This window comes from Pimephales promelas, chromosome 21 (assembly GCF_988280905.1).
Source record: "Pimephales promelas chromosome 21, fPimPro1.hap1.1, whole genome shotgun sequence".
Taxonomy (NCBI): Eukaryota; Metazoa; Chordata; class Actinopteri; order Cypriniformes; family Leuciscidae; genus Pimephales; species Pimephales promelas.
In genome coordinates this window covers 6,054,314-6,067,816 of record NC_142789.1, presented here as the reverse complement: position 1 = coordinate 6,067,816, position 13,503 = coordinate 6,054,314, and the positions used below count along the sequence as shown (strand labels likewise).

Genomic DNA, 13,503 nt, shown 5'->3' with positions numbered 1-13,503 from the left:
GTAAAATTTATATTGAGATTTTGGCTATAAAAAAAAATAAAATAAAAAATGTAGTAATTTAATTTTGCTCACCTCAAGTTTCATTATCAGTGTTTTTTGTTGTTGTTGTTGTTAATGTTATTTGATAAATATGGCAAAATAAAGGGTTTACCCTAAATTGTTTTACATTTTTGCAACAGAAAATAGGAGCCTATAAAGTTCTGTTTTGCACACAGCAATAACAACAGTAGGCCTACATAATAAGTAAAAAAAACTTGATATACTTGCAAAAACGTTATTTTGTAATAGTAACACTGAAATTGAGAACACAAATGTGTGTGTTTTATTTAGATCACACTTTAGGTCACAACACAGTAGATGGATAAAAAGAAAAACACAATTTCACACATGGAAGACAAACTGTAAAAGAATAACTGCAAAAGTGCTATCAATATAATACATTGTTTTCTTTCTTTTTTTTAAAGAAACTATACAAGTACATTTACATAAGAATAATAACAGAATTCGTTTTTTTTTTTTTTCAGACCGAAAGCTGCTTGGGTTGAAAATTGTTGTTCACATAGTCAGAACTTCTAACATGTAAATTAAGGCTGATCTGAGGTACAGTACAAGATAAAGGCCATTTGTTCATGTGTAAAGACCCAGCTAAGTTACTCCAAAGTATTGCCAGATGCTGTCCAGCTTTACATCTTGGGGGTAAATGAATCCTGAGCTAAGGGTGACAAGTCATTTACAGCTGTAACCTTGGTAAATTAACCATCTGTATACATTACATACACAGAATGTAATTTGTGTTGTTGGAAAGAATGGGTCTCATTCACAAAGCCTGCTGACTTCCCATAACACCAGATGTACTTGTTACATCGTAAGAAGGGTATTTATGCTAGTATCAGTCTATCTCATCCTTATCCCGAGTTTACCGTAGATCCGCCAGATCCGGGTCGTATCCAGATCAGATGGTGGACCTGCACCTAGTCACAACCTCATTGCGGACCCGTATGTCAGCGGATACCATGTATCGCTCAGATTCACAGGCCACAAGGCACAAAGACCACAAGAACATGTCCTCTGCACACTGTTTTCTACAGAGCTGCTTTAGCTTTAGCTGAATTGAACTCATTTTATCATTGTCTTGTCGAATTCTGTTCGCATCATTAAATCGTTAATTTCCTGTTTTTCACTGTAATGCTGCTTTGAAACAATTTGTATTGTATAAAGTACAAAGGTGACTTGAAATGACTATAATTATATTGCATTACATTATATTTTATATAAAACAACATAATACAACTAATAAACAGCTTTAAAGCGATAAACAGGAAAATAATTGATGCAAACAGAACTAATCTTAAATATATTCATTAAATATAATGAAAGGTCAAATCTGGGTCTGTATAAAAGGCGTTTCTTGTGTTTGAACTGGTTTTGAGAATGACACTTGGCATTGCTTGAGGATCTGGCGAGTGAGGAAAAGCTCTAAAGGAAAGGCTGTGCTGAAAGCCCTTATACGGAGATGGTTTAGGCGTATTTTATGCAAATGACTAACCTTGTGCACATGGCGGATCATTTAGAATAATCCAAATTCACTAACATTAGAATGGGATTAAAACAAATTAATGTGTGCACTAAGAACGTCTTCTTAACTAGGTGGAAATTGATCTTGAAAAGTGCGAACAAATACGAAATAATCCACGCAATTAGTGAATGGGACCCACTGTTTCTGACATCTTAAAGGGTTGGGTCACTCAAAAATATATATTCTGTCATTAATTACTCACCCTCTTGTCATTCCAAACCCATAAGACTTTTGATTATCTTCGGAACACAATAATGATGATTTTTGAGGGCATTCTGTATGCAGGGCATTGGTAGCTAGCCAACAACCACTTTGACGCTTCAAAAAGCTTGTAGTGATCGTAAAACTAATCCATATCAATTGAATGAATTAATTTAGGCTTTTATCCACATATAAACATTGATAAGTGAACATAAAACACAAGCCCAACTGATCCTGCATCACACACGAGAACAAACCTCATTGGTTCTTGGTAGTCAAGCGAACACACTTGAGCTTCCGTTTACCACAACTGATGTGTCGATGAATGTTTATACGTGAAGAGAAGCCTAAATTAAATCTGTGATTGTGTCTCTTCAGTGAAAATCAAAACCACTCAGTTCGTATGGATTAGCTTTGAAATCTTTTTTCAGATTTCATCAGAAATGTGTTCCGAAGTCTTGCAGGTATGGTGAGTAATTATTGACCGAATTTTCACTTTTGGCTGTGAACCATCCCTTTAAAAGAATTTAGGGGGAAAAGCATCAACACAAATGTAATAAAACACATCAGCATACTATAAATAAATGCACAAAAAAAAAACAGTTGTAGTTTTTTACACATTCAAATTACATGCTGACACAATTTCATGACAAAAAAATTGTGCTGTAGTTTCAAGATCCAGTCACCTGACATACTGTATTGTAACCTTGTAAAAACATGGTTTTAGTCATTAAATCACTGATTGAACATTAAAGTGCCTAATGAAATGTGCTTGCTTAGTTTGTGCAAGAAAACAAAACTTTATGTAGGTTAAAAACATTATATATTATATATATTATGATGTTGGTCCATTCAAGTCTGTCGTCAACGCAAATCCCACAGGCACTTGTCAGAAACCCTCATTAGTAAAAAAAAAATGGGGCAATCTACAAGAAGGTCCAAAAGCAACATTAATGCTTGAGTGGTGTGTAGAAAGATGCTTCACATTCTCAAAAATGTTTGTACTTTCATGTCATTAACATGAACAGGCCTTAAATCATGTAAGCAAACGTAAGAATATGTACTTAGCGCTGAGTGGTTGTTTGGGGAAGTATAATAGGTGTACAAGCTATTCCTGCAAAAGATTCTGGAAAATGAAGATCTCTTTCCCACTCATCCGTCTCTGTATTATAAACTTGCACGATACTCGTGACGTTATTTAGGTGCCAATTGTATCCTCCAACTATATAGATCTTTTTATCCAACAAGCAGCAGCCGGCCTCCGACTGACCAGCACGCATCGGACTGACTGTCGTCCATTGATCGGTCTCTGGAATGTAAAACTCGACGGCTAGGACATCAAAGCAGCGGTCAACATGGTCCATTCTGCCACCGAGAGCATAAATGCGGTTGTTGACGCTGATCATAGCATGCAGGACTCTCGGCTCGTTCATGGGACACTTGAAATCCCACTGATCCAAGGCTGGATCATAGCAATGAAGAGTCTTCTTATCCTCCACAGACACCCCATAACCTCCGGACACGTAGAGTTTCTCTCCACATGTAGCTCCGGCGTGACCCCAGATTCTCCTCTTCAGGGAATCCACATAAATCCACTCATTTTTCCTCGGACAATAGCACTCTACAGAGGACAAGCTGCCGGATCTGTTGCGTCCGCCTGTAGCATAAAGTTGCCCATGCAGTACATTAAGCTGAAACTGAATGCGGCTCTCCTGCATGGGTTGGATTCGAAGCCACTGGTTCAGATGGGGGTCATAGCGGAAGCAAATGTCAACTGCGCCCTCTCCACTGCGATATTGCAAATGCTGCCCGCCTACGACGTACACAAAATTGTCGAGAACCGACACGCATGCGTGGCTGCATCCCATCTCCATTTCGGTCAACTCTTTGAACTGTCGCACAGTGATGTCGGCCAGATAGTAAACTTTGCCGCTTACGGTGCGATCGTTGTCGGTGTACGGGGTTCCACCAAAAGTAATGAGCGACATAACGTCCGAGCGGATGGAAGTCCGAGGTGATTGCATTTCGTGCTGTCGGAATGGAAGGATCTGGTAATTGAAGGCTTCTAGGAGAAAGTATCGACATTGCACATCCTCCACCATGATGTCGACCGTTTGGACGCTATCCACAAGCTCAGACGATCGCATTAGGGGGAAGCGGACGTGACGGAGCACTTCGCTGGCAGCAGATCGTCTGGACGCGTCATGCTGCAGCCAGCGGATCGCTGCGCGGAACAAGTCGATCTCGCTGCAGTTCTTCAACTTGTTGCTCTGAAGGAAGAAAACCAGTCGTTCTATGGGAATGTGAAGGAAATCCTCCTCCTGTGCTATCTGCAGGAAGTGACGGAACGTGTAAGCGTCGACCGACTGTTTAAGGGACGAGAGGCTAAAAGTGGTGGCCATCTGGCCGATATTTAGACAAGTCTCAACACTCATGGCTGATTTCAGGAACTCCTCACAAAGCTCCACCACAGGCACCATCTGCAGGAAGACAGCAGCACCAAGAACATCCTGAATGCAGTCCAAGTCCAAAGTGACCTCAGAACTGTAGGCAAAATCAATAATGTGCTTCAGTCCTCTGGCTGAAAGACCTTTCAGCTCTATGGTGTTTTGGTTTGACTCCTTCATTCCTCCAGTAAACATGGCTCTGTATGGATCAAGAAGAAAACATTTTACACTTCTGTTCAAACTGTGCAGAAAGAATCTGCAAATTTTTAAGCTAACCCTAAAGTACAAAAAGTCACTGCTCACATTTTTAGCAGCCTTGGTTCCGGAAATATATTCCCCAATCATTTTCTAAGTAGGCATTAAAAAAAAAGAAGAAGAATATTAACTAAATTTTTAAGGCTTGAACCAAAACATTAAAAAAACTTGATGGATATATTCACACAAGATCATTTGTTTGTCAAAGATGGCTCTTTCAGTGCTTTAAAGGGCGATACATAATCTGAGATGTTAAGAGATACCGTTGTTTCAAAGAATTTACAAAAGGGTTGGGGGTGGTAATTAAACTATAAACAGTGATCAACCAGTGATCAACCACCAATCAGAACTCAATACTGTAACGAGCTGCGCAGAGTCGAACACGCTTTCATGTTTTTCACTCTGCTTGAACTTGACAAAATGGCCAGGGGAAAGGTTCATGCGCATATTTAGCCATTCTTTAAAAAGAAGAGATCTGCGATGCCATATTTTTTACACAGGAGAACAACTGTGGGACTCATCCATAACTATTACACATAAGGTGCAAACATTCACTGATGCATTTCATATATCATACATTTACTATATGGACAAAAGAATTGGGACACACCTCGTAATTCTTGAATTCAGATGTTTCAATCAGACCCATTACCACAGGAGTACATGAGATATTCTTAAGAGATCAGTGAAGTGTGGTAATGTGCAACATGACTTTTGCGTAAACATACACGCCACTTTCGAGTCAAGTGGCGTATTATCTCTACGCATTTTGAGCTATCCGCGTGTATCCACGTGTATTGCGTGTATGTATGTCTACGCTATTAACGTCCGAGTGATTCCGCGACCGCGTGTCTGTACACGGCGACAAATGTCCGCGCGAAATGAAGCAAAATATAGATCTACATCTGGGGAGCGATCTTTTTTTTTCCTAGGATGGTAAGGGAACATTCATAAATGCCATTAACCCAGTGACGGGTAGGTTTAGGGACGGGGTTGAGGTAACTCATATATTTATATATACAGTAATAACGTTAAGTCAACGGCGTTCATAAACACGCTGAAAAGCGATTATGCGTGTTGATAGCACGCCAAAAATGGAAATACGAATTGGCGTGTCATACACACGCTACTTCATGAGATCAGTCTTTAATGTGATAAAATGCCACCTTTGCAATAAGTCAGTTTGGGAAATTTCACCCCTGTGAGTTACTCCACGGTCAACTGTAAGTGGTAATATTGGAAAGTGGAAGCGTTGGAGCAGCAGCAACTCAGCCACGGAGCGGAAGTCCACATTAAATCACAGAGTGGGGTCACCGAGTGTTGAGGATTAATTGGAAAGTTTAACGATCACAGAGTGAAAGCTTAAGACTTGCACGTGTTATAGCTCCTATTATACAATGCAGAAGGTAAGGAGTGTGAGTTCTCTGATTTTTGTTACAACTATAAACTTTGATAACGAAAAATCTGTATTAGCTTATTATAGCACTCTAATCTTTTAAAATGTAATGTATACATTTGAATGTTTAATGATTTTTAAAAGATAGAAAGTTGATGCTGATAGAAAGATGATGATAGATAGATAGATTTACAGATTAGAAAATTACACATTAAAATTACTGTCCAAAATCCATGAAAATCCTGAAATTTGCCAATGATAATTAATATATTACAGGTATTTATGCTGCAACCCAGAAAGCCTTTGCTAGCTTTTGTCCATTAAAACCACTATTCATCAGCATGCATTGATTAATCCCATGGCATGTAGAAAAAAAAGAAAAAAGAAGGTGCGACCATATCAAATGCTGGTGCGACCAACTGAGAAAGTTGGTAGCACCAGTTCAACCATTGGAAAAGTTAGTCTGGAGCCCAGGAATCAATCATTTTTTTGGGCTTGTGCTCAAATTTGTGGAGTGTGTACACAGCATCACCTCATCTATTCTGGATCCTTGGTATTTCATTCTGCTTTCAGTGCTTTAAAGGGTTAGTTCACCCAAAAATGAAAATTCTGTCAGTATTTACTCACCCTCATGTTGTTCCAAACCCGTAAGACCTTCGTTCATCTTCGCAACACAAATTAAGATATTTAAGATATTAAGATCGCTCCTGCATACAGTCCATAGGCTTCTTGAGGGACTGGCTCTTGCTGTCCCCATTAAAGACATCGTTAAAATAGTCCAAGTGACTACAGGGGCTCAATCTTAAGTTTATCAAACGACGAGAACACTTTTGTGCGCAAAAAAACAACAAAAATAACGACTTTATTTCAACTATTCACGTCCTTCTCCATGAGCCTGTAAGTCAGTTAACGTAGTGTGATTGCGTAGAGCTACGTCACACGTAGGCTCACTATTGGCCGACGCTGGTCATGTGTGTGTGATGCGTGTGACGTACAATAACAGAAGCTTACGCTATTAAACTAGTAACCTGACTCGCGCAGAGGGAGAAATAAACGAATTGTTGAAATAAAGTCGTTATTTTTGTTGTTTTTTTGCGCACAAAAGTGTTCTCGTCGTTTGATAAACTTAAGATTGAGCCCCTGTAGTCACTTGGACTATTTTAACGATGTCTTTAATGACTTTTCGAGGACAGCAAGAGCCAGTCCCTCAAGAAGCCTACGGACTGTATGCAGGAGCGATCTTAATATCTTAAATATCTTAATTTGTGTTCCGAAGATGAATGAAGGTCTTACGGGGTTGGAACAACATGAGGGTGAGTAAATACTGACAGAATTTTCATTTTTGGGTGAACTAACCCTTTAATGCCACCAAATAATCTGGTTTGTGTCTCTGTAGTGTTTCATGTGAGCCGCAGCTTAAAACTTATTAGTCAGCAGCACATTTTCATAACTGAACAAAGAGCAAGACGTATAACTTTTAATCAAACACCTCATGAGATATATTAGGTTTGTGTATTTAATTTATGTCTAAGTTTTGAAACAATCTATGTTAATGTACTCCTTAAAAGAACATTAAAATGTCCTTGATTTTTTGGCATATAAGAGTGTATACCATTAAAATATCCAAGTTTTATAGCTTAAAACAACCTCCTAAGTACAAGATACTGCAACAATATTTTGGTTGAAAGATGAATCAGTCCAACTGTTTTGGATCAAACAGAAACTAAATTGCAATTTGCAACTGTAATTAAACTAATGATGCTTTGCCTGTAAATGGTGGTTTGAAATGGATAATGCTTTACTTGCACTTACATGGAATATATTTTTTCCCATGCAATTGCATTAACCAATCACAACAGAAGGGCCAGAATGAGATTTGAAAATAATCATTTTTGTGAATATACAACTTTTTGTTGTTTTTTTGTGCAAAAAAAGAAAAAAAAGAAAGACAAAAATGGTGAAAAAAGCCTAAAAAAAACATTAAATTAATTTTAAAAAATCCATGTTATGACCCCTTTAACACAGACAATCGTTTAATTGGTTCATCGATAAGACAAGGATTAACCTTGTAACTTATTTCTCGATTTACAGCTCAGTTGCCTGGTGTTAACAAACTGTGTATATCTCACCTGAAGTAGTCACTGCAGGAGGCCAAAACCGCTTTGTGAACCTCGAAGCGCTCGTTGTCAATGGCCAGAACCACATCCAGCAACTGACCTTGATCACGTAACGCAGACAACCCCCTCAGGAGAGTGTTGCTGTGGCTGGGGGCCGAGAAGGTACAACGGAGCGTGCTATTCTTGTTGTTAGCCATGCTGAAAAAAAAAATAGAATCAGTTTACGAGGAATTGTATCTCTCACCACTCCCTGATCATTGTCTCTGGCAACACAGCCCATAGAACTTCAGAAGTACCTTGATGAGTTTGCGGTTTCCTGACGCTCCACCAATTGGTCTCAGTTTCCAAACTGACGCATCAACATTAAATTATTCAAAAGAATGGATAAAGAACCTATTTGGATACAGAACCCATTAGCTCCACAACAAGCAGTCAAGGGAGTTTTACTGACTGATCTTGATGGAATCACTTTTGTAACTTTAATAAGGATTCATCTATAGTATTTTTAACAAAAGAAAACCATGCAGAGTTATTTTACATTTGATTACAATTTCCGTTCCTAAAGTTTGTTCAGTTGAATTTATTTAAGCCAATTCTAATGAGTTTATTTGTTCTTATTTTAATACTGACTGTTTACTTGCCTTTAATAATGTTTGAAATGTCTATTACTTAGTCTAGTTGTTTTTGTTCATGGTATTCAGCTGCAATAGAGACAAGCATTTACACTGGCACAAAAAATCCCATCTTTTACTCACATCTGACACAGATTGGAATTTGCTCAACACGAGATCAGATTTTTTCGCATCCGATCTGAGCCACTTCCAATTGTGTTTTTTTATAATCAGATACATATCCATAGAACAAAAATCGGTTGCAGGGTATTGTTAATGTGCTCTAAAATTATAGTTGTTCCCTTACGAAGCCTTACATCTTATTATGAACAGCAGGTGCTGTGGATGGCTCATAAAATAATAGGAGATGGTACACACCCGTTGCATTTGGACTTTGAGTGGATTCCCCTGGGACGACGTTCTAAGGGCAATTAAATGCTCAACAAATCGCTACAAGTTTACTTTTGTGCCTGAAGCAATACGTCAATGTAATAAACTTAGGCGATGTTTTTCTTTCTTTCTTTATTTTCTTTATGTATTGAATTGTGCTAAATGTTTTATGTGAGGCAGCATGTGAGCTCAAACTAATTGCCCCACGGGGATTAATAAAGCTATATATATATAGCTGCAAGCAGCGATGATGGGCCCAAGCCGGTGGCACCGCAACCCCGGTGCCTTTAGTTTTTAAGTTTAAAAAGCTACCTACAAAAAGGTGTTTGTACATAATCCTGCCTGTGTAAATGGCTCAAATGGTCACCTTACTCTAATCTGTGACGCACGTTTGTGACTCTCCTGTTCGAACTCGTTTATCAAAATGAACCAATCTTTTTTCGTGTCATTTGGTTCATTCAACGAACGTAATGAACGAATTGACTCAGGAAAAGATTCGTTCATTTTGATAAATGAGTTCGAACAGGAGAGTCACGAACGCGCATCACAGAACAGAGCAAGACAAACATGTGAGCTTTATAAAACTTTTTTTACATTTTTTTTTTAAATGAGACATCGTTTCACTTGATAAGACCCTTATTCATCGTCCGGTGTGATTTAAAGCCCTTTCAACAGTTTGCAGTTTGCACTGAAACTGTCTTTTGGACCTTGGACCGTTTGGTTCCCATTGAAGTCCATTATATGGAGAAAAATCCTGGAATGTTTTCATCAAAAACCTTAATTTCTTTTCGACTAAAGAAAAAAAGACATGGACATCTTGGATGACATGGGGGTAAGTAAATTAGCAGCAACATTTTTTAAAAAAGTGAACTACTCCTTTAATGAGCAGTAACAGTAAAGGGACTATTGTTGGAGTAGCCTATAATTGTAAAATCATTAAGCTACTCGGGGCCGGATTATCCATAAACGGGATTGGGCGTATCCTATCCATAGACCAGCCATTTGGGGTGACAGTAGGTGCTTGACAGTAGCTTCTGACACGTTCAACCTGAGTTGACCTGAGACCTGAGCCTTTTGCCGAAATCCCTCTTCTCCCTTTTCCCAACACATATGATATGTAAAATGTATACCCTAAAATTAAGGTCTCTAGCATTCCATTTTGCCAACAAACTAAAATCGAAACCGTGAGATGGTTTTGTGCCTTGATAAAACAGCTAAATACTTTAAAAGGTACAATATGCAGGATTTTTCGCCACCAGGGGTCGCTAACCTCTTACAATAACAAAGGTATTTATTAATGACGTATATTCCGGATTAAGCGGAATTATGGATCTTGTCATCAAGCTAATGGATCTTTTATGGATGAGTGAATGAATACATTGATGTTTTTAATATGACTGTGGTGAAGCAGCGCGCGATTGCTGGATGTATACCAGCACCACACGCAACGCGAGTCCCGCAGCTATAAAGGACATTTCATTCTAACGAACTACACGCTGAATTACTCACACAGGCCAGTTTATTAGAGGAATTAAACTTGAGGTAACGCAGCGCTGCTTCACTTGCTCTAACAGTTTCACTATCACACTAAAAAGCATTTGTGTGTATTGAATGTTGTAAGTTAGGTTGTGTGTTTGCTGTATGAGACTAAGCTAGATTAACATTAGAGAATAACAAACAGATCATGTTCTAACTTTTTATCATGTTGAACTAAATAACATTGATTAGTTTTATGTACATTTGCTCACCTGTCTAATAAAGTAATATGCAACACTCGCGTCTCTGTCAAGTCGAAGAGGTTAGTCGCGGACGTTGAGCTCTCGACATCTCGAAAAATGTCGATCTTCGTTTTAGTGCTCTTTTTGTCACAAAGTCTGCTTGCCATGGTCCATAATGTTTGAACAAAACAACAACAGCGTGAGCGTCCTTCTAGGCATAACGGGCATAACCCAGTTGTCCACGTCTGTCGCCATGGTTACTATTCGAGTACGAGGTCAAACCTGGCGGAAACCGGGGGTAACGCGGATATAACGCAATTGACTGGCTACTCCTCACCCCTGCCCACACGCCCCGTTTCCTTGGTTAAAAACGCAATTTTCTCACAATTTACAAATAGTTGGAAACTGCAAGTAATCAACTAAACAAAATATGTAATATTGGCCAAGTGGTTTTTGGATAATTTACTGCAAAAATCCTGCATATTGTACCTTTAAGTAGCCTATAGGCAGTCTGTTTGTGCAGCGTGATTGAAAGAAAAGTGTGCACTGTGCTCAGCATGGTGATCTGGTGTTTTCTCCAAAATAAAAGGTCATGGCTTTATTTCTTGCAAGTGAAATCAGGACAAAAGTATTGTAATTTTCCTATACTATATAGTGTAATGTAAAATTTACTTTTGAAATATTCAAGTACAGTATACAGTACATTTATAGGCTATATGGATTTTATGTCATAGGAATAATTATATAAATCATTATATTATTATTATAATAATTGTTTGGCATCCTAAAACACCAGTGATAATGTAATGTAGACTGAGACTCTATATCATAACTAAAAAGACGTTTGAGCTCTCTTTAATGTCCAGGTACAAGTCAGTGTTTTTTTTCTTTGTTCAATGTGAAACGTTCATGGGTTGAAGCTCTTAATTTTGAACTCTCAAAGTGCACCAGATTGATGCATTTAATCTTAAAATGTACAAAATTTTCTTGCGGGGGAGCATGCCCCCGGACCCCCTCTAGAGGGACAGAGGTCCACATAGTTTTGCAAAATCCTATGGGAAAGAACGATCATTTATGAACTTTACACCGGCCGGCATATGCCATAATACAATCAAGTTCCTTTTAAATCAGTAAAAATGTTAATGCCAAATTAAAATGTCCTTGGACAAACTGCCGAGAGGCCTCTAAATTCTTGATCCGGCCCTGAGGCTACTATGTTCAGTCAAGTAAATGTGTGTGATTTTCATACATTGTACAAGTTAATCATTTGTGCTTTTGTTTCTGTTTATTACAATTTTTGATTTAGTCATTTTAATTTCTACTTTAAAATGGTAAATAAACCAGTTGATTTTTGGGGGGTTTAGAATATAATGTTAATTAACCCTTTTTTGAACAAACAATGTATAGCCTACATTAGATACATTTCCTATATTTGTTTTCATAGCCTTCATATTTCACATTATTTTGAGAATAACATTGGGAAGGATATGAAATAATGGTTAAAAAAATTATTCAAAATATAATTTGTGGATTTTTTTAATCTGACTAATCAATGAAATAATCAACATATTCATCGATTAACCAAAATAATCATTAGTTGCAGCCCTAATGCACAGTATAAATAAGGGGTACTAATTTCAAAATGTGCTAAATATTACCACTCTTAATAAATTATTCGTGTTTTCAAATATAAATCTTTAATGAGTTTTGAAAGGCAATCTAAACATAACACTAGGGGAAAGAGTATGCACAATGACAACTTCCAATTTATATCTAACTGATATGAATAAATGTAAAAAAAAAAATAACTTGATATCACTTAATTACCAATACAGGACAGATAAAATAAATTCTTACAAAGCTGGTCATGTGATGTCAACATGGCTGCGCCCAAAAGAGGGCAACCCACTCCATGCAGAACAAAAACATTTTTTTTTCTAGAAAAATTTTGTCTAAATCCTTCTTCATTTTATATGTTGGGGTCAATATCATTGTAATTATAGTTTTCAAAAGTAATTTTCACTTATTTACGTGTAAAACTTTAACAAAACATTACTGGGTGCACCTAATATTTATTTAAAAAACCGTCTAAATAAAGGCTGAATAATAAAACCAATGAATTTAGTTTTCTTTACTAATATTAGCACTTTACCCTGTTGAATTTGTGCAACCTCTCTCTATGCATGCATCAAACGCCTCGTATGCCACGGTTCATGCTACATCCATGCCTACCTGCTTTGAGCTCGATTCACAGAGAACTCCACACCATCTGACTCCGCCATGCTCAGCGAGGATGAGGAAGGTCATCATGTGCAGAAGCCCAAATAACCGCTAACCATTCTCAATCTAAATAAAATAGTGAATGCAACACGTCAATGACAAAAACAAAAACAACAACCCATATCATTTTTACAGTGTAAAGTGCATAGTCTGACAATGAGTAAGACAATGAGAACATTAGAAAGAAAAGTAATTAGTTCTACTGCATTAATATTGTAGGGCCTGAACACTAGTACAGAGTTGTTCAGCTCACCTGCACGCGCCTCTCACCATCTCTGCTCGACCCCGCGGTTTTAGCTGCGCGCTCACGAGTTCCTTCGCATTACATCTGCCCCCAAATGACACAACTAATCAGAATAAAGCACGTGTATTCATGTAAATACGTTGTCATGGGGGGATAATGCATTTATACCTAGCCTGGCGAGTTTTTATCATACATAACCTCTCTCACTATTTTCCCAGCCCTAAAGCGCAGGTCTTGACGTAAGGGGCGTGGTCACTTCCTTTTTCAA

The 13,503-nt window shown here is 38.0% G+C and overlaps 1 protein-coding gene across 1 annotated transcript; it reads right to left on the bottom strand.

Moving 5' to 3' along the window:
- Positions 1-299: 299 nt before the first annotated feature.
- On the bottom strand, positions 300-13,494 carry klhl26 (kelch-like family member 26). Its single transcript, XM_039648963.2, has 5 exons — positions 13,404-13,494; positions 13,245-13,319; positions 12,944-13,057; positions 8,005-8,190; positions 300-4,423 (listed from the first exon to the last, which is right to left on the bottom strand). The coding sequence occupies exons 3-5, from the start codon at positions 12,991-12,993 to the stop codon at positions 2,842-2,844; spliced, it is 1,818 nt and encodes a 605-aa protein (XP_039504897.2). The 5' UTR covers positions 12,994-13,057; positions 13,245-13,319; positions 13,404-13,494; the 3' UTR covers positions 300-2,841.
- Between the last annotated feature and the right edge of the window lie 9 nt (positions 13,495-13,503).

Coding starts and splice junctions, on each gene's coding strand:
- klhl26 (XM_039648963.2), bottom strand. CDS start 12,993: ATGGCGGAGTCAGATGGTGTGGAGTTCTCTGTGAATCGAGCTCAAAGC. Junction 8,191..12,943: donor GTGAATCGAGCTCAAAGCAG/GTAGGCATGGAT, acceptor TTTTTTTTTCAG/CATGGCTAACAACAAGAATA. Junction 4,424..8,004: donor TCCTGCAGTGACTACTTCAG/GTGAGATATACA, acceptor TGATCCATACAG/AGCCATGTTTACTGGAGGAA.